The 27,220-nt window shown below is 43.2% G+C and overlaps 1 protein-coding gene across 6 annotated transcripts in view; it reads right to left on the reverse strand.

Annotated features, from left to right (window-relative positions):
* Nucleotides 1-27,220, reverse strand: part of LRRC7 (leucine rich repeat containing 7) — a 597,872-nt gene that overhangs the window by 183,655 nt on the left and 386,997 nt on the right. For all 6 annotated transcript variants that reach the window (XR_014225588.1, XM_082265612.1, XM_082265611.1 and 3 more), the window contains exons 9-11: nt 22,663-22,737; nt 19,219-19,363; nt 13,841-13,913 (exon numbers count right to left, since the gene is read on the reverse strand). Coding sequence is in view for 5 of the 6 variants with exons in the window: in XM_082265612.1 (XP_082121738.1) it covers nt 13,841-13,913; nt 19,219-19,363; nt 22,663-22,737 (293 nt within the window). In the remaining variant the exon portion in view is untranslated. The remainder of the gene's footprint in view (nt 1-13,840; nt 13,914-19,218; nt 19,364-22,662; nt 22,738-27,220) is intronic.

Genomic DNA, 27,220 nt, shown 5'->3' on the forward strand with positions numbered 1-27,220 from the left:
CTCCGGGGATCTGCGAGAAGCTTTGATTGTTCCGTAGGTCCGTCTCTTTGTGCGGGGCTTTTATCTCCCCCTGTGTGTGGTCGCTAGGTTCGGGAACTGAACCTCTAATGCTATCAGCGGAGAGAACAATATTTCAGCAGAATCCTGGTAAGCTGAGATTTCCCCCCGCAGAAATAAAGGAAAGCCGGTATGATCAAATGATGGCAAGGAAAATGGACAGCAGACAAAGGGGCCACTCCATTAATGCTGCACTCCAGGCAAACACACGCAGATGACATCCATATACTGGAGCTGTTTTACCTGCCAAAGGATTTATATCTCTGTCCATCCAGACCTGAGATTTATGCAGCTCTGCCACACAGCACAGCCAGGGTAGGAGAACTGATTTTATTCTTCATTAGTTAAGTAACACTAATGCCCCGTACACACGATCCGAAAATCGGGCGACGTTCCATCCGTTTTTTTTCGTATTCTAGTAGCTCTCAATAATATTCGCTAACGGGAGCGGTTACTCATGATACGAATTTTCTCGGACGATAATTCTTAGCTTCCGGTATGCGTAACCACGCTGTAGCGTGTGAGAGGAAATATACATATACCTACATAGGCATATATATATGTGTATAATATAAAATAAGATATAGTATATATATATATACACACTCAAAACTACACATGTATATATATATATATATATATATGTGTATATGTCTATATATATATATATAGACATATACACATTCAAAGAAAAGAAAACTTCCTATTTCTCTTCTTTCTGTGGTTTACTTCCGGGTCGTTCTTTCGTTTCCGCTCATGCGCTGTCTACTGCTCACCATTTTTTTCGGACAAACATACTGATAATACGATTATCGTACGATGTGTTATAATACGATCAAAATTTTTATGCTTGCACGACCGGATAATATCGGGCGTACTGTCGTGATCGCCTCTACTGTCGTGATCGCCTCTCGTAAGCTGTGTACTAACGATCAGATTATCGTCCGATCTTTTCACAAGCGTTTTTTTTCGCCCGATTTTCGGATCGTGTGTACGGGGCATAAGTGCCGGTTCACAGCAGGTCGCTCCGACTTAGGGGGCGACCTGTGAAGTCGCGTGCAGCGCGACTTCGGCGCGACTTGCACAGACTTCATAAAATGAATGTTGAAGAATGAGGTGCGCAAACAAAAAATGTATTTCCAGCAGCAACCGAAACTTTAACCTTGATAAAGTAAACGTGTGATGTGCAAAAAATGGGTGCGCTAGATGTGAACAATGTGTGTGGAACCAAAAGGGAAAACACAATGAACAAAATACCCAATATATAAATATACACAGATATTATAAATGGTGCACAATGTGAACATAAACGTGCTATAGGAATAGGAGCAGTCCAAAACAAGTCCCAAATGATAAGAAGGCTGAAATCTTCTTGATAGTGAATGAAGGTGAAGAAGAGGACATGCAAACACCAAGTCCCTCTTGGCACCCACGTGTAAAGAAAAGAGAGGTAATACCCTTACCAACTCAACATATTAAAACACTTGAGAAGATGACACCAGCCAGTGTAATAGATATAAAGTCCTGACCTTTCACTCTTCCACCCGATATGTTGTATATCAAAACTCTTACCAAAGGCAAGTATTTCACAGGTCAGATGGTGAGTGATAATTATCTTATTAATTAATATGTTGAGTTGGTAAGGGTATTACCTCTCTTTTCTTTACACGTGGATGCCAAGAGGGATTTGGTGTTTGCAGGTCCTCTTCTTCACCTTCATTCACCATCAAGAAGATTTCAGCCTTTTTTTCACTTTGGACTTGTTTTGGACTGCTCCTATTTCTATAGCACGTTTTTGTTCACATTGTGCACCATTTATAATATCTGTGTATATTTATATATTAGGTATTTTGTTCATTGTGTTTTCCATTTTGGTTCCACACACATTGTTCACATCTAGCGCACCCACTTTTTACACTTCGTAAAATGAATGTCAATGCAAGTCGCCTCCAGGTCGCCCCGAAGTAGTACAGGACCCTTTTTCTAAGTCGGAGCGACTTGTGTCGCTCCTATTAGAACCGGTCCTGTACTACCCAATGACCGCGACGGTGCACGACTTGCCAGGCTGACCAAGTCGCCTGACAAGTCGTATTAGTGTGAACCGGCACTTACAGGTCTTTTCTCTCCCCCATGACTGGGCAGTGAGCCTCGGTTTCCACTAGTGCGGCTACGAAGTCGTGCTACTTCTAGCACGACTTCGTAGCAAAAGTAAACCGCGGCTTCAGTTAGACTTGTCCCTCATATATAAAGGGAAGTCACGCTTAAAAGTAGTACACGATTTACTTTTGAGGTCGCGGCAACTGAAGCCGCGGCAGTGGAAACGGGCCCCATTGAAAACAATGGGTTTTGACTTGCTGTGCGACTTGACATGTGTCAAGTCGCACCGCAAGTCGCACTAGTGGAAACCGAGCCTGAAAGGAGAAGCAGCAGACTGATTTTTTGTTTATAGTGCAAAAAATAAAAATAAAAAAATCGCACAGGTGATCAAATACCAGCAAAAGAAAGCTCTGTTTGTGGGGGAAAAAAAGGACATCAATTTTATTTAGGTACAGCGTCGCACGTATGCAAATTTTCTGTTGAAGTAACGCAGTGCCTAATCGCAAAAAAAATGGCCTGGTCATTAAGGGGGCAAATCCTTCCAGTACAGAACTGGTTAAACAAGGCAGACGGCTGTTCTGTCAGTCAGGAAGGGAGAGATTGTGTGTTCCTACTAATCAGGAACACTGATCTCTCCCTTCCTGCGGTCAGTCCATCCCCCCCACACAGTTAGAAAGCACTCCTTAGGAGCACATTTAACCTCTTGATCGCCCCTGATGTTGTCCCCTTCCCTGCCAGTGTCATTTATAAAGTAACAGTGCATATTATTTAGCATTGATCACTGTATTGGTGTCACTGGTCCCCAAAAACTGTCACATGCCCGTGTCAGATTTGTCGGCCACAATGTCGCAGTCCAGCTACAAACCGCTGAGCGCCGCCTTTACTAATAAAAACAATAAAACATTTTTTAAAAGGTTCATAAATCTATCCCATAGTTTGTATATGCTATAAATTTTGCGCAAACCAATTAATATATACGCTTTTTGGGGCCTAAGCTGAAAAAAAAAATTCGATTTTTACATTTTTTTTTGTATTGGGAATGTTTTACAGCAAAAAGCAAAAAATATTGTTTTTTTTTTAAATTGTCGCTGTTTTGTTTTGGCTCACAATTAACCCGTTGATCGCCCCTGGGTTAACCCCTTCCCTGCCAGTGTCATTTTTACAGTAACAGTGCATATGTTTAGCACTGATTACTGTAGTAATGTCACTGGTACCCCCAAAAGTGTCAAAAATGTCAGTTAGGGGTCCGATCTGTCCGCCGCAATGTCGCAGTCCCGCTAAAAATCGCTGATCGCTGCCATTATTAGTAAAAAATAAATAAATAAAAATGACATAGATTTTCCCCCCACTTTGTAGAAGTGATAACTTTTTCGCAAACCAATCAAAATACGCTTATTGGGATTTTTACCAAAAATATGTAGCAGAATACATACTGGCATAAAATGATGAAAAAATTAGATTTAAAAAATTTTTTTTTTTGGAAAGGTTATATAGCAGAAAGTGAAAATATTGTTTTTGTTTTCAGAATTGTCGCTCTTTTTTTGTTTATAGCGCAAAAAATAAAAATCGCACAGGTGATCAAATACCACCAAAAGAAAGCTCTGTTTGTGGGAAAAAAAGGACATCAATTTTATTTGGGTACAGCGTCGCATGACTGCGCAATTGTCAGTGCCGTATCCCAAAAAATGGCCTGGTCATTAAGGGGGTAAAACCTTCCAGGGCTGAAGTGGTTAATCCCTTGATTCCCATTGGCCATTTATAAACAGCCTGGACTTTACATTTATAAAACAATCTGCAGCTGCAGCCATGAGCTTGGTATCATTTTTTTTTTTTTTGCCGGTGACCAGATGTTTATTAAAAGTGATCCAGGATCAGGTTGGTAAACTGCTGCGAGAGCATTACTGCGCTAAGCCCCCGTTCACATCGGTGCGATTTGTCATGCAGTTTGACGGTTCTAACAATGAACCCCTTCAAATAGCAGAGACGCATGTCCTGGCAACTTTAAAAAGGTTCCCGCAGCTCCTTTTTCTGATTTCACTGCGACTTGCATTGACTTCTGTTAACTGAAGCCGCAGTCTTCAATTGTACAAATCGCACTAATGTGTGGCATTGCAATTGAGCTGAAGTAGGACTTAAAAGTCACCTGACATTTCACAGTGGGGCTCCATTCACACTTGGCGATTTAGAATCACGGACAGCATCACAGCGATTCCAAATGATGTGGCAATCAGTGCAATAACGCGCAACGCATTCGAACCCCAAACAAGGGTGCAATTGTGCTGCGAATGTTGTGCGACGGAATCCATCTGCCCTTAGGTCAGGCATGTAGGCAGGAGGGGGTGCTTGGCTGAGAAAATCCCCCCCCTCCTAAAGACTCCTGGGAAGAATGACATCATATGCCTATGCCAGAAACCAAAAAGTAAATAAAGTAATGTATAAAAAATAAGAAAAACAAGTGAATATGATAAACTTTCCCATCTATTTTTCTAATGCTAGCAGGATAAGGGTTAAAAATGGTCAATGTTGATTGAGAGCTGAAAGGTTCTTTAACTACTTCATTATTGCGCTATAGCCGAAAGATGGCGCATCCGGCATGCTCTGTGGTCACTGTGTCCTTCGGACACAGCTGATCACAGATCGCAGTAAAGAGCCATCCACATCAGCCCTTTACCATGTGATCAGCTGTGTCCAATCACACCTGATCACACGTAAACAGAGTTTCCAGTTATTGGCATTCCTAGGAGAGTCGGTAACCAGCAAGTGTGACAGGGGACATTTACACAGATAATTAGGGCACTGATTATCAGTGTCCTGATTATTAGTGCAGCCCGTCAGTGCCCATCAGTGCTGCCTATCAGTGCCAATTTGTTCTGCCTATCAGTGCCTCCTCATCAGTGCTGCCTATCAGTACCCATCAGTGCCGACTTATCAGTCCCTTCTTATCAGTGCTCATCCATGCCACCTTATCAGTGCCCATCAGTGCAGCTTATCAGTGTCTATCAGTGCCGCCTCATCAGTCTCTTCTTATCAGTGCTCATTTGTGCCACCTCATCAGGGCCCATCAGTGCAGCCCATCAGTTCCCATCAATGAAGCCTCATCAGTCCCTTTTTATCAGTGCCCATCAGTGTCGCCTCATCAGTCCCTTCTTATCAGTGCTCATCCGTGCCACCTCATCAGTGCCCATCAGTGCAGCTCATTAGTGCCCATTAGTGCCACCTCATCAGTCCCTTCTTATCAGTGCTCATTCGTGCCACCTCATCAGTGCCCATCAGTGCAGCTTATCAGTGTCTATCAGTGCCGCCTCATCAGTCTCTTCTTATCAGTGCTTACCCGTGCCACCTCATCAGGGCCCATCAGTGCAGCCCATCAGTTCCCATCAATGACACCTCATCAGTCTCTTCTTATCAGTGCTCATCAGTGCCCCCTCATCAGTGCCCATCAGTGCCACATCATCAGTCCCTTCTTATCAGTGCTCATCCGTGCCACCTCATCAGTGCCCATCAGTGCAGCCTATCAGTGTCCATTAGTGCCGCCTCATCAGTCCCTTCTTATCAGTGCTCATTTGTGCCACCTCATCAGTGCTCATCAGTGCAGCTTATCAGTGCCCATCAATGACGCCTCATCAGTCCCTTCTTATCAGTGCTCATCAGTGCCAACTCATCAGTGCCCATCAATGCAGCTTATTAGTGTCTATCAGTGCCCATCAGTGCCGCCTCATCAGTGCTCATCCATGCCACCTCATCAGTGCCCATCAGTGCAGCCTATCAGTGCCCATCAGTGCAACCTATTAGTGCCCATCAGTGCAGCATCATCAGTCCATTCTTATCAGTGCTCATTCATGCCACCTCATCAGTGCAGCTTATCGATGTCTATAAGAGCCGCCTCATCAGTCCCTTCTTATCAGTGCTCATCTGTGCCACCTCATCAGGGCCCATCAGTGCAGCCTATCAGTGCCCATCAGTGACGCCTCATCAGTCCCTTCTTATCAGTGCTCATCAGTGACGCCTCATCAGTCCCTTCTTATCAGTGTCCATCAGTGACGCCTCATTAGTCTCTTCTTATCAGTGCTAATCTGTGCCACCTCATCAGTGCCCATCAGTGCAGCCTCATCAGCGAAAGAGAAAAATTACTTAGTTGCAAAATTTTAGAAACCTATGCTGGTAATACACTATACAAAAAATCTTGTCCTAAAGGCAGATGATAGTGCCATCCTGTAATGTCCGATAAATCAGTCAATGGACATAAATAAATCTGTTTTTTGTTCATTTATTCACATATGCCCGGTGCAAACAGTTTGGACGAGAAACAAATTTACCTTTAAATTTATCGTCTGTTTGGCAGAAAATTTCCAAACTTGTCCTGCGTTTTTTTGGGCTCAAAAACGTCCCAACCGATTTACAGATTTGTGCCCATTACCTGGCCGAAAAACGAACGAACTGTCCAATTGACCGAATTTTACCCGATTTTTCGTATAGTGTATGACCACCATAAGAAAACCACCAGCATTTTCAGGCTTTTTGTTTGTTTAGAAAAAAATAAAATCCCAGTGTTGGTTAAACGCCATCCAAAGAAAGCTCTACCAGTCTAAAAGAAATGAGAACAATATCCTTTGGTTACAGTGTAGCATGACCGCACAATTGTCATTCAAAGTGTGACAGCACTGAAAGCTCAAAATTGCCCTGGGCAGGAAGGGGGTGAAAGTGTCTGGTATTGAAGGGGTTAAAGTCTTCATGAAGCTGGCTGATAGCATTGCAAATACTTAATAAAAGCTTGCTGTATGCATTGCTAAGCAATCTTCCAGCAACTTGAAGCCTGTGTGTACACGCCTTGTCTTTTCCAGGAATATTAGATGCTATACAGCCAGATAACACAGAAGGGTGGAGAATCATTCATGAGTGCTTTACAAATCATTAGTCAGGTATTTAGCTGTTTGTCTGGTTAATCCTCTGCTCACATACAGTACACTCACTCCAGCATCAAAAATAAATACATAAAAACATTCAGTTGTTAAAGTGTATGAAAAGCCCAAACTTTGTTTTTTAAGTTTTGGATAGAACGTGGCAGGGATAGAACCTTTCTTCAGGTTTTTTATTACTGCCTGTGCCTCTGATGTACAGATTCACGTCACACTCCAGGCACAAAATAATTAAATATATTCTTTAGTAGGCCGAAAGGATATAAATTCAGTTTGTGCGCCCCAAATGCCTTTACAACCCAAGCTATTACCTTGTGAAGTAATAGTGACATCATCGCTGTACTGTACATAGCCTGTGCAGAGAGCAGAGCAGTGGGAGGGGCCTGGAAGCTCTACTTGTTGGAGATACAACAGCTTTCAGCTTAGCAGATTAACTGCAGTTCACAAATAGGACACTAGATGTCGCTAATGCTCAGTGATATGCTATGCATTTCTATGATGTGTTGTAATTTCCTGTACACTGTACTGAACTTGTTGGTTATCTCTTCCTGTCTGTTGTTCTTATTACAATGAGGTGACATCTTTGATTTCTGTGTTATGTTCCAATAAAGAAGCCAGTTCCTGTTTACTCCACAATGTCTAATCTGAATGGACTCCGCTGCACCCAATGATCACACTCTGCAACACTACTCACTACAGAAAACTACAGGAGGGGGCGGAGACAAGACCGGTCACCCTGTACTAGGAGAGGGAGCAGCAGTGAACGGTCTTTATTTATTTTTATTTTTTTAAAGTTTTGGATAGAATGTGGAAGTTATAGAACCATTCTTCAGATTTTTATTACTGCCTGTGTCTCCGATGTACAGATTCACGCCACACTCCAGGCACAAAAAAAATTAAATATATTCCTTAGTAGGCACAAAGGATATAAATTCAGTTTGTGCGCCCCAAAAGCTATTACCTTGTGAAGTAATAATGACATCATCGCTGTGCTGTACATAGCCTGTGCAGAGAGTAGAGCTGTGGGAGGGGCCTGGAAGCTCCACTCACTACAGAAAACTACAGGAGGGGGAGGAGACAAGACCAGTAACCCTGTACTAGGAGAGAGAGCAGCAGTGAGCGGTCTTCTTTCTTTTTTTTACATTTTGGATAGAACGTGGAAGGGGTAGAACCTTTCTTCAGATTTTTATTACTGCCTGTGGCTCTAATGTACAGATTCACACCACACTCCAGGCACAAAAAAATTAAATATATTCCTTAGTAGGCACAAAGGATATAAATTCAGTTTGTGTGCCCCAAAAGCTATTACCTTGTGAAGTAATAGTGACATCATTGCTGTGCTGTACATAGCCTGTGCAGAGAGCAGAGCAGTGGGAGGGGCCTGGAAGCTCCACTCACTACAGAAAACTACAGGAGGGGGCGGAGACAAGACCAGTCACCCTGCATAAGGAGAGAGAGCTGCAGTGAACGGTCCTCATTATAGGAAGCTCCTGCTCAGAGGAAATGTCTCACGCTGGATTACTGCACAGATCTGGAAGAATATACAAAGCACATCGAGATTCGAGTAGCAATACACATGATGAATGGATTTAGACAATATTTGCTTATCCTGAGTTCAGCTTTAACTCTCACTATTGTTCTTGATGACCTGGTTCCGAAAGTGGACTAAAAGGAGTTGTAACGTCTCAAGGTTTTTTTACCTTAATACATTACCCTCTTCCCGACCGCCCTTTTACGGCCCTCCTGCGCAAACCGACGTAGACCTGCGTCGGTTGCGCGCCTGCAGCTAGGAGGAGAGGGCGCGCCACCGGCCGCACGCTCCCGCCCCCCACTCGGCAGCGGGGAAGCCGATGCACGGGGCAGGCAGCTCCAATTGCCACCTGACACCCACAATCGCTCCCCGCTGAGAGAGAAGGACGGTCAGCTGCTGCAAACGCAGCCGACCGTTCTTCTCCCAGGAATGATCACAGAGCCCCTGTGATCCTTCTATATAGGATCACATGTCTCTGTGATCATTTCACAAGCCCATCCCCCATACAGTTAGAATCACTCCCCTAGGCTCACATTTAACCCCTTGATCACCCACAGGGTTAACCCCCTCCCCTGCCAGTGTCATTATTACAGTAACAGTGCATATTTTTAGCACTGATTACTGTAGTAATGTCACTGGTCCTCCCAAAAGTGTCAAAAATGTCAGTTAGGGGTCCGATCTGTCCGCCTCAATGTCGCAGTCCCGTTAAAAATCGCAGATCGCCGCCATTACTTTTAAAAAAATAAATAAAAATGACATAAATCTTTCCCCTAGTTCAGGGGTAGGGAACCTTGTCTCTCCAGCTGTGCTGCAACTACAAATCCCATGAGGCACTGCAAAACTCTGACAGCCACAGGCATGCCTTCCTAAGGCAGAGGCATGATGGGATTTGTAGTTTCAGCACAGCTGGGGTGCCAAGGTTCCCTACCCCTGCCCTAGTTAGTAAGCCAAACGTTTTTTAAAACGGAGAGCACTAGATCTCGCCCTCTCTTTTCTATACACCTACGGTTGTGTTTGCCGGGAGAGGATTGACGAGGATTATTAGGATCAATAACGCCAACAGACACTGAGGAACATCCTATAATACCCAGAGGGGAATTGCAGTTCTGACCTGCTGGTATTACAGGGGTCAGAGCGGAGGTGAGCGGCCATCCATTATCGGTGGAGGAGAGCACAAGCACTTTCTACATTTTTTGCACTTGTTTTGCTATCTTGCAACAGCTTTGGGATATATTTGGATGGACTTGATATTCGGTCACTTATAAATTGTTATAGTTATATGGATCACTTATGAAACGTGGACCACATATCACTTTATTCATTTATTTAAAAAAAAAAGAAAAAGAAAAGTGCGCTCAACTTATTCTGGTATGTCCCTAGAGGCTATATAGGGACACATACAGAACCCCTGTTATAGGTGATTCAATTAAAAAATTGATACTAGTTAAGAAGAAATCCTTACAATACAATTGCAAATCAATAGAGATCAGCAAAATATGAAAATAAATGTGGTGTGTAATTCAATTACAATTAAAAGTTCAGTAATTAATGCAACTGCAAGCAATATATACAAATATGCAAATAGAGGTGCAGTATGTGAATCGATTGACTGTACACCAAAGTGTTCAGCAATGCGACAATTGATGAAACTGCAAGTAATATAGATACAATATGTACAAATGCAGGTGCAGTGTATGTGTCAATTTATAAAAACGGTTTAACAAGAACATATATTCAATTTGTACTCCAAACACAATGGATATTGTAATAATCGGCAATGCAACAATTAACCGCTTCTGCACTGCTCACTAGAGCTGTACTGCGGCAAAGTGGCTCGATAACGTCTGGCGACGTAGACCTACGTCACCAGACATTCCCCTCTCTCGGCGGCGCGCGCGCGCCGCCGGAGGCTCGCTCCTGCTGTACTCAGTCACAGCGGGAGTCGGGCCAGGGGAGGAGCGGCGGCGAGATAGGGGAATGTCTGGTGACGTAGGTCTACGTCGCCAGACGTTATCGAGCCACTTTGCCGCAGTACAGCTCTAGCGAGCAGTGCGGAAGCGGTTAATTGTCGCAATGCCGATTCTCCGAGTGTGTAAACACAAGCGGGCGGATCTCCTAAGTTACAGGCAGGGTCAGATTGCAGGGTTCAGCATAGCTGAACCTGCGATCTGTCCCTGTGTCACATAGTCCCCTCCCCCCACACACGTCAGTAAGCACCAGGCATACATTAACCCCTTGATCACCACTAAAAATTAACCCCTTCCCTGCCAGTGTCCTTTTTACAGTAACAGTGCATATTTATAGCACTGATTACTGTAGTAATGTCACTGGTACCCCCAAAAGTGTCAAAAATGTCAGTCAAGGGTCCGATCTGTCCGCCGCAATGTCGCAGTCCCGCAAAAAAAAAATATCGCAGATCGCCGCCATTACTCGTTAAAAAAAAACCCACCAAAAATGACATAAATCTTTCCCTTAGTTAGTAAACGCAATAACTTTTGTGCAAACCAATCAAGATACGCTTATTGCATTTTTTTTTTACCAAAAATATGTAGCAGAAAACAAATTGGCCTAAAATGATAAAAAATTTTGATTTTTACATTTTTTATAAAAAAAAATAAAAAAATAAAAAAAAAGTGAAAAATATTGTTATTTTTTCAAAATTGTCGCTCTTTTTTTGTTTATAGAGCAAAAAGTAAAAATCGCACAGGTGATCAAATACCACCAAAAGAAAGCTCTGTTTGTGGGAAAAAAAGGACGTAAATTTAGTTTGGGTACGGCGTCGCACGACCGCGCAATTGTCAGTTAAAGTCGCACAATGCCGAATCGCAAAAAGTGGCCCGGACGTAAGACAGCAAAATCCTCCGGTGGTAAAGTGGTTAATGAACCTCCAAGAAATATGTATACAAATATAAGTGAAATAGGTTGCAATAGTGTATGATTGAAAAAAACAATTACATGCCATGATAAATAATTAATAAAATAATAAAAATATTTTTTTTTGCACTAGTCTGTGCAGTTAGATTGGATATGTCATTTTATGTCATTTTATGTTTTTTTTGTTTTGTCATTTCAAGTAGTGCAACGCTGTTATTTTTTATTATGGTATTTGGATGTGGTGAAAACATTTCTTTACTGAAAGCAGCCACCTTAGTTTTATGCAAAATTTTTAGGATTATTACACTATATTTGCACTGATTTACAATTGGTATAGTTAGTCAGTTCCCCCCCCAGCGGCAGTTACTGTCAGATCGCAGTCCCACTATAAGTCGCTGATCACCGTCATTAATAGTATAAAAAAACAAAATTCCAGTATATAACCCATAGTTTGTAGACGCTATAACTATAACACAAACCAATCAATATACACTTATTGCGTTTTTGTTTATCAAAATTTAGCAAAATATATTTTGGCCGAAATTTATGAAGAAATTCGATTTTTTAATGGTTTATATTGGATGTGTTTTATAGCTGAAAGTAAAAAATATAGTTTTTTTTTTCCCAAAAATGTTGGTCTTTTTTCAATGATATGGCAAAAAATAACAAAAAACCCAGTGGTGATCAAATACCACCAAAAGAAGGCTCTATTTGTGGGGGGGGGGGGGGGGGGGGGGGATTATAAAAATTTCACCTGGGTACAGTGTTGTATGACTGCGCAAAAGCCAGTTATTGGAACGCCATTGATAGTTATAGGCATTGGTGTATTTTGATTTTGTGCTGCCCTAGGCAAAACTAAAATTGGGCGCTCCCTCCTATGTAAATTTGCTCCACTCCTTCCTTTTAAAAGGATGTGACTCCCTCCAAAATTGAAGGACTACAAGTCCCAGCATGAACCCCTGAGATCTCACGAGAGGGGGGGGAGAGGGGGTGGGTGAGGGAGGGAGGCAGAGAGGGAGGGGAGTGAGAGAGAGAGAGAGGGGGGGGTGAGAGAGAATGGAATGAGAGAGAGGGAGAGGATGAGAGACAGAGAGAGATGAGAGAGAGAGAGAGAGGAGGGGATGAGAGAGAGAGAGAGAGAGAGAGAGAGAGAGAGAGAGAGAGAGAGAGAGAGAGAGAGAGGAGGGGATGAGAGAGAGAGAGAAAGAGAGAGAGAGGAGGGGATGAGAGAGAGGGAGAGAGGGGGGGGATGAGAGAGAGAGGATGAGAGACAGAGAGAGATGAGAGAGAGAGAGAGAGAGAGGAGGGGATGAGAGAGAGAGAGAGGAGGGGATGAGAGAGAGAGAGAGAGGAGGGGATGAGAGAGAGAGAGAGGAGGGGATGAGAGAGAGAGGATGAGAGACAGAGAGAGATGAGAGAGAGAGAGAGAGAGAGAGAGAGAGAGGGAGGGGGTGAGAGAGAGAGAGAGGATGGGATGAGAGAGAGGGAGAGAGGGGGGATGAGAGAGAAAGGATGAGAGACAGAGAGAGATGAGAGAGAGAGAGAAAGAGAGAGAAGGGGATGACAGAGAGAGAGAGAGAGAGGGGGGGGTGACAGAGATAGGAGGGGATGAAAGAGAGGGGATGAGAGAGAGGGGGGTGAGAGAGAGAGAGAGGGGGGGATGAGAGAGAAAGGGGGGATGAGCGAGAGGGGGGATGAGCTAGAGAAGAGGGGATGAGAGAGAGAGAGAGAGAGAGAGAGAGAGGAGGGGGTGAGAGAGAGAGAGGGGGGGTGAGAGAGAAGAGAGAGAGAGAGGGGGGGGGGTGAGAGAGAGAGGGGGGGGGGGGGTGAGAGAGAAAGAGAGAGAGAGAGGGGGGGGGTGAGAGAGAGGAGGGGTCAGAGAGAGAGGGGATGGAGAGAGCAAGAGAGAGAGAGAGGGGGGTGAGAGAGAGGGGGGTGAGAGAGGTGGCTCTAGCAATCAGTGGCCAATAGAGTCTCAGGTGGAGGATGGCGGCTTTTTTCCTGCCCCCCTGCAAAGTGCCGCCTGTAGTGTATTAACACGGACCAGGCTGTACAGGTTGCTTCTTTATTCACTGCACATCAGCATGCAACTAACTTCAGCCACACCCAGCTCCCAGACATATACATAATTGTAACATTTTTTACCATACTACACCGCCCTAGGCCTGGGCCTTGTTGGCCTAGGCCAAAATACAGCACTGGTTATAGGAGCACTGTGCCAAATAGCAAATAACGGCCTGGTCATGAAGGGGATAAAACCTTCTGGGGGGTCAAGCAGTTAACCAACCTAAATGCTATCCAAAACAAAAGCAAAAAGTTTTGGCTTTCCATACAATAGACACACATTGATTATGAGGATACTCACTTTCCAAGCGTATTTGGTAGTGCTACAAGTTGATTGTCATCTATTTTCAGAGTTGTAAGTTTTTTCAGGAGACCTGGCAGAATACAAGAGTTTTCCTGTAGTGAGATGTAGCAATTAGTACAAATAGGGCATTTTTTAGAACTCTGAGCAATTGTCAGTATAATATTGCACACTACGCCCCCCCCTGCACACAGGGCTTCCTAGGATCAGTGCCTACCGCCTGGCGTTTTAGTGCCGGATCACACTCCAGCGAAGTCAGACATCGCATGTGATTCGGAGCACACTGATCTGCAAATCACATGTGATGTCTGTACGTTGTGAATTCAGCCATACAGATTGTATGGCTGAATTTGCATCTTGGTCCGCACCAGAATCGGATCGCATGGGTGTTCGCACCTATGCAATCCAATTCATGTCTGAACTGACAGTTCACACTGCGATACGCAAACTGATCTGGAGGCGTCGTTAACTTTGTATTGACACCCCCAGCGATTCCCATATGGCACATTTTAGCACTGATTACTGTAGTAATGTCACTGGTCCCCCCCAACAAATTTCAAAAATGTCAGTTAGGTGTCCGATCTGTCCGCCGCAATGTCGCAGTCCCGCTAAAAATCGCAGATCGCCGCCATTACTAGTAAAAAAATAAAAAAAAAATAAAAATGACTTAAATCTTTCCCCTAGTTTGTAGACACGATCATTTTTGCGCAAACCACTCAAAATACGCATTTTGGGATTTTTTTTTTACCAAAAATATGTAGCAGAATACAAATTGGCCTAAAATGATGAAAAAAATTGATTTTTAAAATTTTCTTATTGGGAGTGTTATATAGCAGAGAGTGAAAAATATTTTTTTTTTCAGAATTGTCGCTCTTTTTTTGTTTATAGAGCAAATAAAATAAAAAATCGCACAGGTGATCAAATACCACCAAAAGAAAGCTCTATTTGTGGGAAAAAAAGGACATCAATTTTATTTGGGTACAGCGTCGCATTACTGCGCAATTGTCTGTTAAATTAACGCAGTGCTGAATCGCAAAAAATGGCCTGGTCATTAAGAGGGCAAATCCTTCCGGTCCAGAAGTGGTTAACGCATATTGTTAGACAGGATTCTTTAGTTGGTTGCCGGCTGGTCTGCATGTTGAGCCGCAAATTTCTTTGGTTTTGTACCACTTGGTACAGTTTTCAGCCCCATCCAGCCACAGCCTGCCATAAACTTTGACCGGCTGCCTGCAGTTGGGCTGGATGCTGCACATGTTCATCGCAGTCGCACTAAAACGCCAGGAAAGACGCACTGCTCCTAGATGGCCCCGTGTGTAAGGAGCCTAACACTGCATTCACACTGGCACTGCTGCGTTTCGCTTTTCTAAATGTAGGAAAAGTGATCTGGGAAATATAAACAGCTTTTGTGCCTCCCCCATCAGTTTAGGTTCAATGCACCTTAGCATTTTTTTTTTTTAAGCCAAAAAAAAAAAAATGCTGGATAAAAAAAAAATGCTGGTAATAGCTTTTTGTAGTAAAGCATTTCGGAGCGTTAGCGTTGTATTGGCGTTTTTGCAGAAAAGGAAAAAAAAAGCTAGAAAATGTTATTAGCAACCTTTAGGAGTGTTTATGCTGGGAAAACCAAGAAAATTTTTTTTTTCTGCTCCCAGACCTTGAGGCTTCATTCACATCTAGGCATAGGGCGAAATTGCCATGATTCTGCCCGTGATTCCCGATTTGCCGCAAAACGCGGGACGCGCTTGCAATCCCATTACTTTCAATGGCACCCAAATCGGGCAACAATCATGGCAAAATCATGGGACATCTGTCACCCAAAAGAAATCCTGGAACTTCTTTTGGGCGACACAGGTCCCGCAAATTTGTTTGCACGATTTGCCTGCGACAATCGTAGCAAAATCGCGCCAATGGAGTGCCATTGAGAAATAATGGTATTGCAAACGCGTTACGTGTTTTGCCACGATTCTGGCGGGCAGAATCGCTGGGATTCCGCCCACAATTCAGAATGCCCTGGAGTGAGTGGAGCCTTAGGGTCTTTTCGCACGGGCGATCCGATCCGCCTGTCAGTTTTTCAGGCGGACCGGATCGGATGCTCCATGCATCCCTATGGGGCAGCGGATGTCAGCAGTGACATGTCCGCTGACACCCGCTGCTATCCGATTCCGATCCTGTCCGTGAAATCCGGACGGATGGAAACCCTATTTTCCATCCGTCTGGAGGACCGCCTGTCCATTCTCATCCGATCTCCCCATAGAGGACAGCGGGATCTGACAGCTCCGTCTCTGTACACAGCTGCCATCCGCCTGCTCTGTGGGGATCGGCGGACCAATCCCCCGCTGAGCAGAGAACGGACCTCGTCGGAAAGCGCACCGTGTGAAAGGACCCTTAGGCTTCAAGTTCACTACAGCGCCTAAACTTGAGTTTAGAATCTTTTGGTGATTTTTTGCCTAAGCTCCTAAACTCAACTTCACAAATGCCTGTGTCCATGTACACGTAGGCTTTTTAGGATCGTTTAGGCGCTGCTGCGGTTAGGGGAGGTTCATTCTCCCTCAATCTCCCTCTCCTGAACATGGAAGAATCACGTTTTGACCACCGGTCACAAAACGTGGCAAAATCGTAGTAAAATCCCGGCACAATTTTGCCATGTGCTGCTTTTTTCTAAAGCCAGAGGTCAGTGTAGGGCAGTGATGGTGAACCTTGGCACCCCAGATGTTTTGAAACTACATTTCCCATGATGCTCAGCTACACTGAAGATTGCATGAGCATCATGGGAAATGTAGTTCCAAAACATCTGGGGTGCCAAGGTTCGCTATCACTGGTGTAGGCTATGTGCACATGAAGCCTTAGATACTCCTCCTTTAAAGCAAGTTTAGCCATGGTTAGAAATGTTAATGTGTATTTAATGTACATGCATTTAGCTGCATTTAGAGTCTAATTGGACCCTAAATGTACAGAATTTTCTCCAAATGCAGCTAACCTGACCGCAGGTAGCTGCATTGCGTAATTGGCCCCATTGCAAAATCATTACATGCATTTATAGGCATTAATAAATGTCCTCTAAAAACATATAAACCCGGGTTTTACAGTGCCAGTGTAAATGAGACTTTAGATTTACCTTTACTGACCCCCCCCCCCCCCCCCCAAAAAAAAAAGAAACTTCACTGTACTCCTCTTTTAAGGCTTGTTTACACTAACAGTTGGGGGCGGTAAAAGCCCACAGTTGAGCCAAACTTTTACCATCAGTTACCCGCTACCCTCTTTAGCTGCCAAAGATGCATACGGGATGCTTTGCTTCACAGTCCGTGGCTACTACCACTGATGTCTGTATGGGCTTATAGGAAATGGTCAGAGTGATATGAAGAGGACTGCCAGTGCTGGACAGACAAAAAGGAACCCCCCTAAGGGAAACGGGACTTTAAAGGCCAATATAAAATTATGTTTTTAATGTTGAAAGTTAAAAGTTCCTTTTTGCTTATTGCAAATTGGGGATGTTGGCCAACTGACACCCTACTCTACCTAGATGAGTGTCCTTTAGATTGTGCTGGACAGAGGAGGAAGCTGGGCACAGCAGGGGAGCAATGAAAGGCTAAAAAGAACTTGGATTTTTTTTAATACAATAGCCTGGAGTGGAAGATTAGTCCATCTGCGCTGTGAGCATGGATGGAGGAATCTGTTAGATCAGGGTTTCTCAACCAGGGCTCCTCCTGAGGTTGCTGGAGGTTCCTTGAGCAATGCAGTGTTAATTTTGGCAGCAAATTTCAATTTAGTTTTAGTCTTAGTCTTAGGACTAAAATGGCATTTTAGTCCCATTTTAGTCTTCTGCAAGTATTTTAGTTTTAGTCGTATTTAGTCGACTAAAACTCCAGTACATTTTAGTCGACTAAAACTCCAGTACATTTTAGTCGACTAAAACTCCAGTACATTTTAGTCGACTAAAACTCCAGTACATTTTAGTCGACTAAAACTCCAGTACATTTTAGTCGACTATAACTCATTTTAGTCATCTATAATCAAATGGGTGTAGTTCAATTGTAATTTGTAATGCATTATTAAAGCATTTCTCTACAATTTCCAAACTCATTATATACTACTGCTGGTCCTGGAGTGAAAAATCTAATATGATATTATTTATGCTATTAAGCTTTGAGCGTGCACCAGTGTTAATTTTGGCAGCAAATTTCGATTTAGTTTTAGTTATAGTCTTTTGACTAAAATGCCATTTTAGTTTTAGTTGTATTTTAGTCATCTGAATTGTTTTAGTTTTAGTCGTATTTTAGTCGACTAAAATTGTGTTAATTTAGTCGACGAAAACGTTTTAGTCGGTTTTAGTCGACGAAATTAACACTGGAGCAATGGGCAATTTCCTCTCAGATAAGTTCCCAATGACACCATTGTTCCTTTTAGCTATCTGTAAGGGGGGAATTCTTCCCAATGATGACAAGAGTAAGGAACATTCTTCCCACTGACTGTCACACTAATGTGTCATGAGTTGTAGATTTTTAATTTTTAGCAGCGGTTTACCGAGACCAGAAATTTATTTCAAGGGTTCCTCTGTGTTGAAAAGGTTGAGAAAGGCTGTGTTGGAACAAAAGAAATCTGTAGGTCTATGCAGCCCAAAGCCACAGGACTATTATGGCAAATAGGCATTACAACCATAGGCATGCACAAAGGGTTGAGCCAGGTAAGCCTGGGCACATCCTAATACCTATGTGCAGTGCTGATTCCCTTTGCTGCCCGGGCCCCCCTCCCTGTTGCCCCCCCCTCGCCCTGCATTGCTGTTGGCTTCCCTCCTCTCCACTCCCCCCGGCTGCTGCAGAGGATGTTTCAGGATGGAGAGCAAAGGAAGGGACTAGCAAAATGTGAATTTATCGCCCCCTTCTTTTTCTAGACAAAAAGGATGACACAGGAGACTAGTTCCCCAACTATCAAGTCTCCAAAAATGATAGAGAAAATGCATTTTCTAGGTACCTTAGGCATATAAATATACACAGAAAATGTAAAAATGTATACATTTTATTTAGCACATAAACACGTTTTTCTTAATGAACACAGTGAACACACTCATTCACTCACTCACTGTGTCCATTCATAACTGAAGCATAATAAAACATGTTTACTATGCTTCAGTATGTGAATGAACAGGAAGCCACTCAGCACAGAGCACTTCTAATTCATTCATTGTCCTGTGCAGCTAAGGCTGCAGAGGAAGGCGTGTGTGTTTGAGCTTTGGGGTGCAAACCCTAATGCAATAGTCTGCGCACACCTATAGGTCCAACTTTGACCCCGGCTCTTGAATTTGCAGCACATTGGTTACACATCTGCAGAAGATTCTGCAACGGTCACAGCAACAAACAGCAATTGGTCAATAAACGTATTCTTACCTAATGAGTCAGGCAAGTGCTGTAAGAGATTGGAGGACAGTAAGAGGTCTTCGATGGACTCACATCCGGATATTTCCATTTCTATAGTCTCGATCCGATTCTTGGACATGTCCAGGTAGATGAGGTGTTTCAATTTTCCTATAGACTTGTTACAGACAGACAATTTTTTTAGCTAGGCACATGTGCATATTTACAATAATTAGTTGTCTACCTACCGTAAGGTAATGCTAGCCATGCTAGTAGCGGTTGGGGGGTGGTAAAACCCCATGGATGAGCCATGTTTTACCACCATCCCCCCCCCCCCCCAACCGCTCCCGGCTTTAGCTGCAGCTACATTGGCTGGGGGTGTACACATGTTGCAGTTGCAGAGTCAATTACAGTATATCCCTATTGCTTTTGGCAGGTATAACACCTGGAGAGCACAACCCATTCAAGAGAATAGGGCTGCTATGCAAGCACGCAGTTGCAGTGTGCTAATATAGGCTTCAAGCAGTTACAACGCCTCCTTACCGCCTATCAAACGCTCTCTAAAGAGTGATCCAAACATAGATTGCTCTCCAGGGATCAAAGTACATGTGAATGAGACCTAACCATTTCCTTTTTTTAGGACAAGCTTTGCATTCACACTGGCGCTGAGCATCTTTGGTCGTTTTGCAGACTTTTTGTTTGGGGACATTTGAGGCATTTCTTTAAAACAATTTATAGCCAGTGGAATACTGGTTTCTAGAAAATTAAACTACGGAATTAAAAAAAAAATTGTGTTTTCGCACATTTTTTTCCACCCATGTTCACACATATTTTGAGGTCCTGTTGCAGCATACTGCCGTAAAAGCTACAAGCTTCAACTGACACTGTGCTCAGGTGTGAACAGGCACAACTGAAAACCATGGGATTTTATATGTTGAGCATTTTGGAACTTCGAGTTACAAATAGCTTAGGTGTGAATGGGACCGCAAAGGGGGTTAGAGAGAGGAGAGATACAAAGAGAGAGAGGGAGGGAAAAAGAGAGAGAGAAGAGAGAAAGAGAGAGAGAGAAGATACAAAGGGAGAGAGGGAGGGAAAGAGAGAAGAGAGGAAGAGAGAGAGAGAAGATACAAAGGGAGAGAGGGAGGGAAAGAGAGAAGAGAGGAAGAGAGAGAAGATACAAAGGGAGAGAGGGAGGGAAAGAGAGAAGAGAGAGAGAGAACATACAAAGAGAGAGAGGGAGGGAAAAAGAGAGAGAGAAGAGAGAAAAAGAGAGAGAGAAGATACAAAGGGAGAGAGGGAGGGAAAGAGAGGAGAGAGGAAGAGAGAGAGAAAAAGAGAGGGAGGGAGGGAAAAAGAGAGAGGGAGCGAGAGAGAGAGAGAAGATACAAAGAGAGAGAGAGAGAAAAGAGAAAGAGAGAGAGAACATACAAAGAGAGAGAGAAGATACAAAGAGAGAAAAGGGAAAGAGAGAGAGAAGATACAAAGAGAGAGAGGGAGGGAAAGAGAGAAGAGAGGAAGAGAGAGAGAGAGAACATACAAAGAGAGAGAGGGAGGTAAAAAGAGAGAGAGAAGAGAGAAAGAGAGAGAGAGAGAGAGAGAGAAGATACAAAGAGAGAGAGAGAGAAAAGAGAAAGAGAGAGAGAAGATACAAAGAGAGAGAGAGAAAAGGGAAAGAGAGAGAGAAGATACAAAGAGAGAGAAAAGGGAAAGAGAGAGAGAAGATACAAAGAGAGAGAGAGAGAGAAAAGGGAAAGAGAGAGAGAAGATACAAAGAGAGAGAGAGAGAGGGGGAAGAGAGAAAGGAAGATAGAAACAGAGAGAGAGATGAAGATAGAGAGGAAGCAAGATAGACTAAAAGAGAGAGAAGATAGAAAGAGAGAGAGCGAGAGAGAGTGAGAAAGAGTAGGAGATAGAAAAAGAAAGAATAAAGAAAGAGAGGAAAAAAGAGAGAAATTAAGATAGGCAGAGAGAGAGAGAGAGAAGAAAAAAAAGAGAGAAAGAGATATAAAAAAAAATAAAATAGGCTAAAAGAGAGAGAGGGAAAGATAGAATACATTGGCCCTAGTATGTGTATGTATGAATGTGAGATAGGGACCTTTGATTGTAAGCTCCTTGAGGGCAGGGACTGATGTGACTGTACAGCTACAAGCTTCAGGTGACACTGCACTCTGGTGTGAACAGGCACAATTGAAAACCATAGGATTTGATATGTTGAGCATTTTGGAACTTCAAGTTACAAAATGCTCAGGTGTGAATGGGACCTCAAAGGGGGTGAGAGAGGGAGAGGGAGAGGGGGAGAGAGAGAGAGATGGGATACAAACAGAGAGAGTGAGAGAAAGAGAGAGAGTGAGAAATATGAAGATAGAGAGGGAGAAAGAGAGAGAGAGAGAGAGAGAGAGAGAGAGAGAGAAGATACAAACAGAGAGAGGAACAGAGAGAGGAAGAGAGAGAGATATGAAGATGGAGAGGGAGAGAGAGAGAGAGATGAAGATAGAGAGGAAGCAAGATAGATTAAAAGAGAGAGAAAAGTTAGAAAGAGAGGGAGTGAGAAAGAGTGGGAGATAGAAAGAGAGAGAAGAAAGAAAGAGAGAGAGGAAAATAGAGAGAAATGAAGATAGGCTAAGAGAGAGAGGGAAAGAGAGAGAGAGAGAGAGAGAGAGAGAGAGAGAAAAGAAAGAGAACAAAGAGAGGGAGAAAGAGGAGAGAGGGAAAGAGAGAGAGAAAAGACAGAGAGAGAAAGAGATATGAAGATAGAGAGAAAAGAAAATAGGCTAAAAGAGAGAGAGGGAACGATAGAAACAAATTAATTTGCCCTAGTATGTGTATGTATGAATGTGAGATAGGGACCTTAGATTGTAAGTTCCTTGATTGCAGGGACTGATGTACGTGTACAATATATATATATGTTGTATATAAAATGCTGTGTAATTTCACTGTGCTAAATAAGTACCTGAAATGAATAAATAAAGATAGATAGATAGATAGATAGATAGATAGATAGATAGATAGATAGATAGATAGATAGATAGATAGATAGATAGATAGATAGATAGATAGATAGATAGATAGATAGATAGATAGATAGATAGATAGACAAAAGACAATTCTAGGTTTTCTGACCCCCGAGTACATTTTCAGCATTGAAGTGGTTTTCTGGCGCCCGGCTGATTGAAGCAGAACATGCACGGAGGAGCAGCGCCATAATAGCACAGAGAGCTCCTAATAACAGTGAACCTTTCCTTTTCACCAAGAGCCATTTACTTCCACAATGTGGAAATTAGGTCAAAAAGTTAATCCGCGGGCCCACTGAAGATGCAGCAGAAGATTACTCTGTGTCAGCTGCTTACAGCGCCGGGTTTGTCCTGAGCTGGCCAAGCAGGGATTTTGTATTTATATTGTAGACACGGATTTTAAACAAAATATTGAGTGGCAAATCTGTGTAGCATGGAAAAGTAAAGCGCGGTGTAAAATGATTACCCCAGGCAGCTTCTGGAGTGAGTTATTGTCGATCCACAGTTCCTTCAGATGCTGTATCTGCTCCAGACCCTCCGGCTGCAAAGAGATGACAAAGCGGGCTTATTTCATCCGTTATTACAGCACCGTCTAATAAACACATCACACACTTGCCTGCCCCGCAGTAGCAACCAGATCTGTTTATTCACTGAGCGTGCGTTGGGAAATGAACGCAATATGGAATGTTGGTAGAACGGCTCCACTGAGCGCAGTTTATGTCTGCAGTGGCCCCATAATATAAAATATAATTTTGAATCTGCAAAACTTTCTGTGGTTTCAGTGTAACTCTGTATGGGTTCCTCATGCCTTTAACAGTGAGGGACATGTGGAAACATTCAAAGTTCGGGAAGGCACCGGTCTAGATACATTGCAAATAGTCCCAACTTCTCTGCCACAAGGCTCCCCTCACCACTTACCCAAACCAAAGGATGCAAGCTACAAAATGGTCCATGATCCGGTAATATCAGAGGCAAAAAAATAAGGATGGAGCCCCTAAACTTCAAAAATGCCACAATGCATTTATTGGTATCATCTGAAACAGAGAAAGTGCACCTGCTCTTTTTACGCGTTTCACTCCCTCAAGATCTTAGCCATAGACTCAGGAGCTTAAACAATGACTAAGGGTAATGTGAAACGTGTAAGAGGAGCAGGTGGATTTTCTCTGTATCAGGTGATACCAATAAATGTATTTTGGACTTTTTGAGTGGCTCCATCCTTGTTTGTTTGTCCCTGGTCTACAAAGGAATATATATGGACAAGGGGTGTTCAAGGATACCGACCGGTATCAAGACTAACATAACTATACATTATAAACAAGAAAGCAACACTGTGCTAATGAGGGGAGCAGCTAGCACCTGGAAAAATACAAGCTTCCAGCAATAAATCCGTATAAAAATAGTGCAGTGCTAAAACATATACAAATGTGATAATGAATTCAACCTAAATTGATAATTCAAATACATTAGACCAACCCCCGGAAGACGTCATTTATGACGAAACATGTAGGGCGTGGTCAGCGGCCGTGACGGCATCACGTTCCCTGGCTCTGATTGAAGGACTCCCCTCCTGGCAGCCGGGCTTGTGCTTTTAATCTTTTAATGCACTATTGGAGTTCTTACTTTTCATTACGATAGGTGACTGTCTGCCTATGGTGATCTGGAATACTTGTGGATTTTTTTGTTCCTATTGATGTGTCCTGGCGGTTTATTTGGAGAGTATGACCGTGTTCCCCTAAAGTTGGATGGAATGCCTTTATGACCACCTATAAATTAGTGGTCCATATATTCTGGTAAGGAGATCCTTGTATCACCTGGGGTGTGAAGTGTTTTTTATTAACCTTTCAGTCACCCTTATCTCCCTGTCCGAACTTCTGGCTCCTTTCTGGGAATACTGGCTTCTCTGGATTGTCTGTCATGGACTGTGATGAACTTTTTAAAAAAATTTAATTTATTTATTGTATTCTAATTATCAATTTAAGTTGATTCAATTATCACATTTGTATACGTTTTAGCGCTGTGCTATTTTTATAACTATGCATTAAAATACAATTTTTCTGTTGCACATTAAAAACAATGGGGTTGATCTACTAATGGGGAAATAGACTGTGCACTTTGCAAGTGCGGTTGCTTCGATGCTTAAAGGGTAACTCCACTTTCCTGGGGAAAAAAAATCAGCAAAGAAAGAAACACAAATCAATATTGTAATTGACTGTTATTAAAAATAATCTTTCCTTTTCAATCTGCAGCTGTTGTAGTTTTCTGAAAATGCAATACAATATGGCCGCCGGGAGGCGTTCTAATGTATACTGACCACACCCCAGAAACATAATTTCCTGCTTGTGTGATTGGCTCACCAATTTTCCCAGAAGTCTGCACTAAGATATAAGTCAGATTTTTGGCATCCCCTGCAACAAAAATGTCATTTTTGGTGAGATACTCCCAATAGGAACACGTCTAAAGGGATGCAGGCCCAGCAGATTTCCTCATTAGAGCCCTGCAGCTGCCACATCTGATAGATAATTATAAATCCACTCCCATTAGGCCCACTTAGCGCAGAGGAATAAACAATGATTTTTTCTGAATAACAAAAGGTAGGAATCTGCAACAAAGTTTGTTAAAATCCTTGTAATGTACAGAGATCACCCAGAAGGGAATGTTTTTGTCGGAACAAAAGTGGAGTTACGCTTTAATAAATGAGCAGAAGTTCTGCTGACGTCCATCGTCCAATCATCTGCAAGCAAAAATGCTGTTTTTAAAATTTTCCTTATATGTGATTGGGTACTCTTTGCAAAGTGAAGCTTTACCTAATTTAATAAGTTCTTGAGCAACAGCACTTGCAGAGTGCTACTGCACATTGAAAAGTGCGCAGTCTATTTGCCCTTAGTAAATCAACCCCAATGTCTCATATATCAATAATTACAAAATATCAAAATCATTCAAGCCACATTGAAGACAAATAACTTGTGTCACTTAATGAGTCTACGCATTTCGAGGTCACACCACTTCTTCAGGAACACGTTTCAAATGTGACAGATGATATGTAGGCTTTTTTTTTACTATAAAGGCAATTGCAGGTAACACGTTAGGGTAAAAAAAAAAAAACTTATGGCCTTAGAACCACTTTACATTTCAGAAGATCAGGCCTGAATGTATGGCCAGCTTAAAATTCCAGTACAAACCTAACTAGTCCTAAAAATGCTCCCTTCTCCTTCCTATCACCTATGCTGACTAACCTATGTAAAAAAGATGTATATGCTTACCTATTTTTAGCCCGCTTCAGTCCGGTCACGTGATCCCCTGTGTCAGCTAGACGCGGCTGCAGGGGAGAAGAGAGGGCACGCTACAATGGCTGGTAAATCCTGGAGCTGTGACGTCACCCATTGGCTCCCATGTCTCAGCTGTTTTCAGAACTCCCTCCTCTCCCCTGCAGCCACCGCTGGCTGACACAGGGAAGCTGCGGCTGCAATAGGTAAGTATATACATTTTTTTTACACAGGTTAATCAGCATAGGTGTTTCGGAGAGGAGAGGGAGCATTTTTAACATGGTAGTAAAGTTGTTTCTAGTACTTTTACCTACGGGTAGGCTTATGATAAAGCTTAACTGTAAGTAAAAGATCCATGGGGCAGCAGCCTGTGTCGTCACCAGCGCATGCGCTCTGAAGGAATGGCTTACCATGCAATTCCTTTCATAGGTCTGTGTCGTAAACCGTGACTCCCATGCGCATGCGCAGGAGTGATGTCATCACAGCTCGGCCAGTCAGATAGCTGGAGCCCATGAACCCGGAAGGAAGACCGGGTGAAGGTTGAAGCCCTGTCAGTGGTGACAGCAAGCTGCTGGAGGGCTTCGTTTTAAGGTAAGTATCTGATAAAGTTCTAGTAGGCAATGCATACTAGCACATGATGACATTGCCTTGCAGGGTAATTGTTTTGTTTTTTTTTTTAAAGAGAATTTTACTACCACTTTAAGAGTAGTTAGGATTTAGCTAGAACTCTACTTAAAAGAGGAAGTAAAGTCTAACGTTTTATTTTTTTGTTTTTTTTTTCTTCCCTGCAAAGTAAATGCATAATGTGCTAGCACATTATGTGACACTTACCTACAAACGAACCCCCCGCTGTCCCAGTTGAAGGACACATCCATATTCGCTCGTCTTCCTTTCAGGTCTGCGGACTCCGGCTGTATTACTGGCCGGAGCCACGTGACATCACGGCACAGGGCTCTAAAGAAACCGTTTCTTCAGAGCGCATGCGCCGATGACGTCATCGGCTGCATACAATGTAAATATCTCTTAAACGGTGCAAGTTTAGGAGATATTTACAGCATCTATAGGTAAGTCTTATTATGGGCTTACCTATAGGTACAAGTTATAAAGGTGGGTTTACAACCACTTTACCCCTTAACGACTGCCCACCGCAGATTTACTGCGGCAGGCAGCCGCTCCTGGGCAAACCGACGTAGTACTATGTCACTCACTCAGGAGACTCTAGGGGGCGAGCGAGTGCTGCCGGCGGCGCGCTCCCACCCCGCTCGTCAGCCGGGGAGCCAGTGCGTGTGACCGGCGGCTCCGATGGCCGCCAGCCACTCGCGATCTCCCGCAGCTGAGAGAGAAGGACGGACGGCTGATGTAAACACAGCTGTCTGTCATTCTGTCATTCTCCCTGAAGTGATCACAGAGGTTATGCGATCCTGCTATATAGGATCGCATGTCTCTGTGATGACTCCACAAGCCACACCCCCTGACAGTTAGAATCACGCCCCTAGAGACACATTTAACCCCTTGATCACCAGTACTGTTAACCCCTTCCCTGCCAGTGTCATTGATTACTGTAGTAATGTCACTGGTACCCCCAAAAGTGTCAAAAATGTCAGTTAGGGGTCTGATCTGTCCGCCGAAATGTCGCAGTCCCGCAAAAAATCGCAGATCGCTGCCATTACTAGTAAAAAATAAAAAAAAACAATAAAAATAACATAAATCTTTCCCGTAGTTAATAAACGCAATAACTTTTGCGCAAACCAATCAAAATAC

This window comes from Pelophylax lessonae (genome assembly GCF_965119305.1).
Source record: "Pelophylax lessonae genome assembly, chromosome: 8".
NCBI lineage: Eukaryota > Metazoa > Chordata > Amphibia > Anura > Ranidae > Pelophylax > Pelophylax lessonae.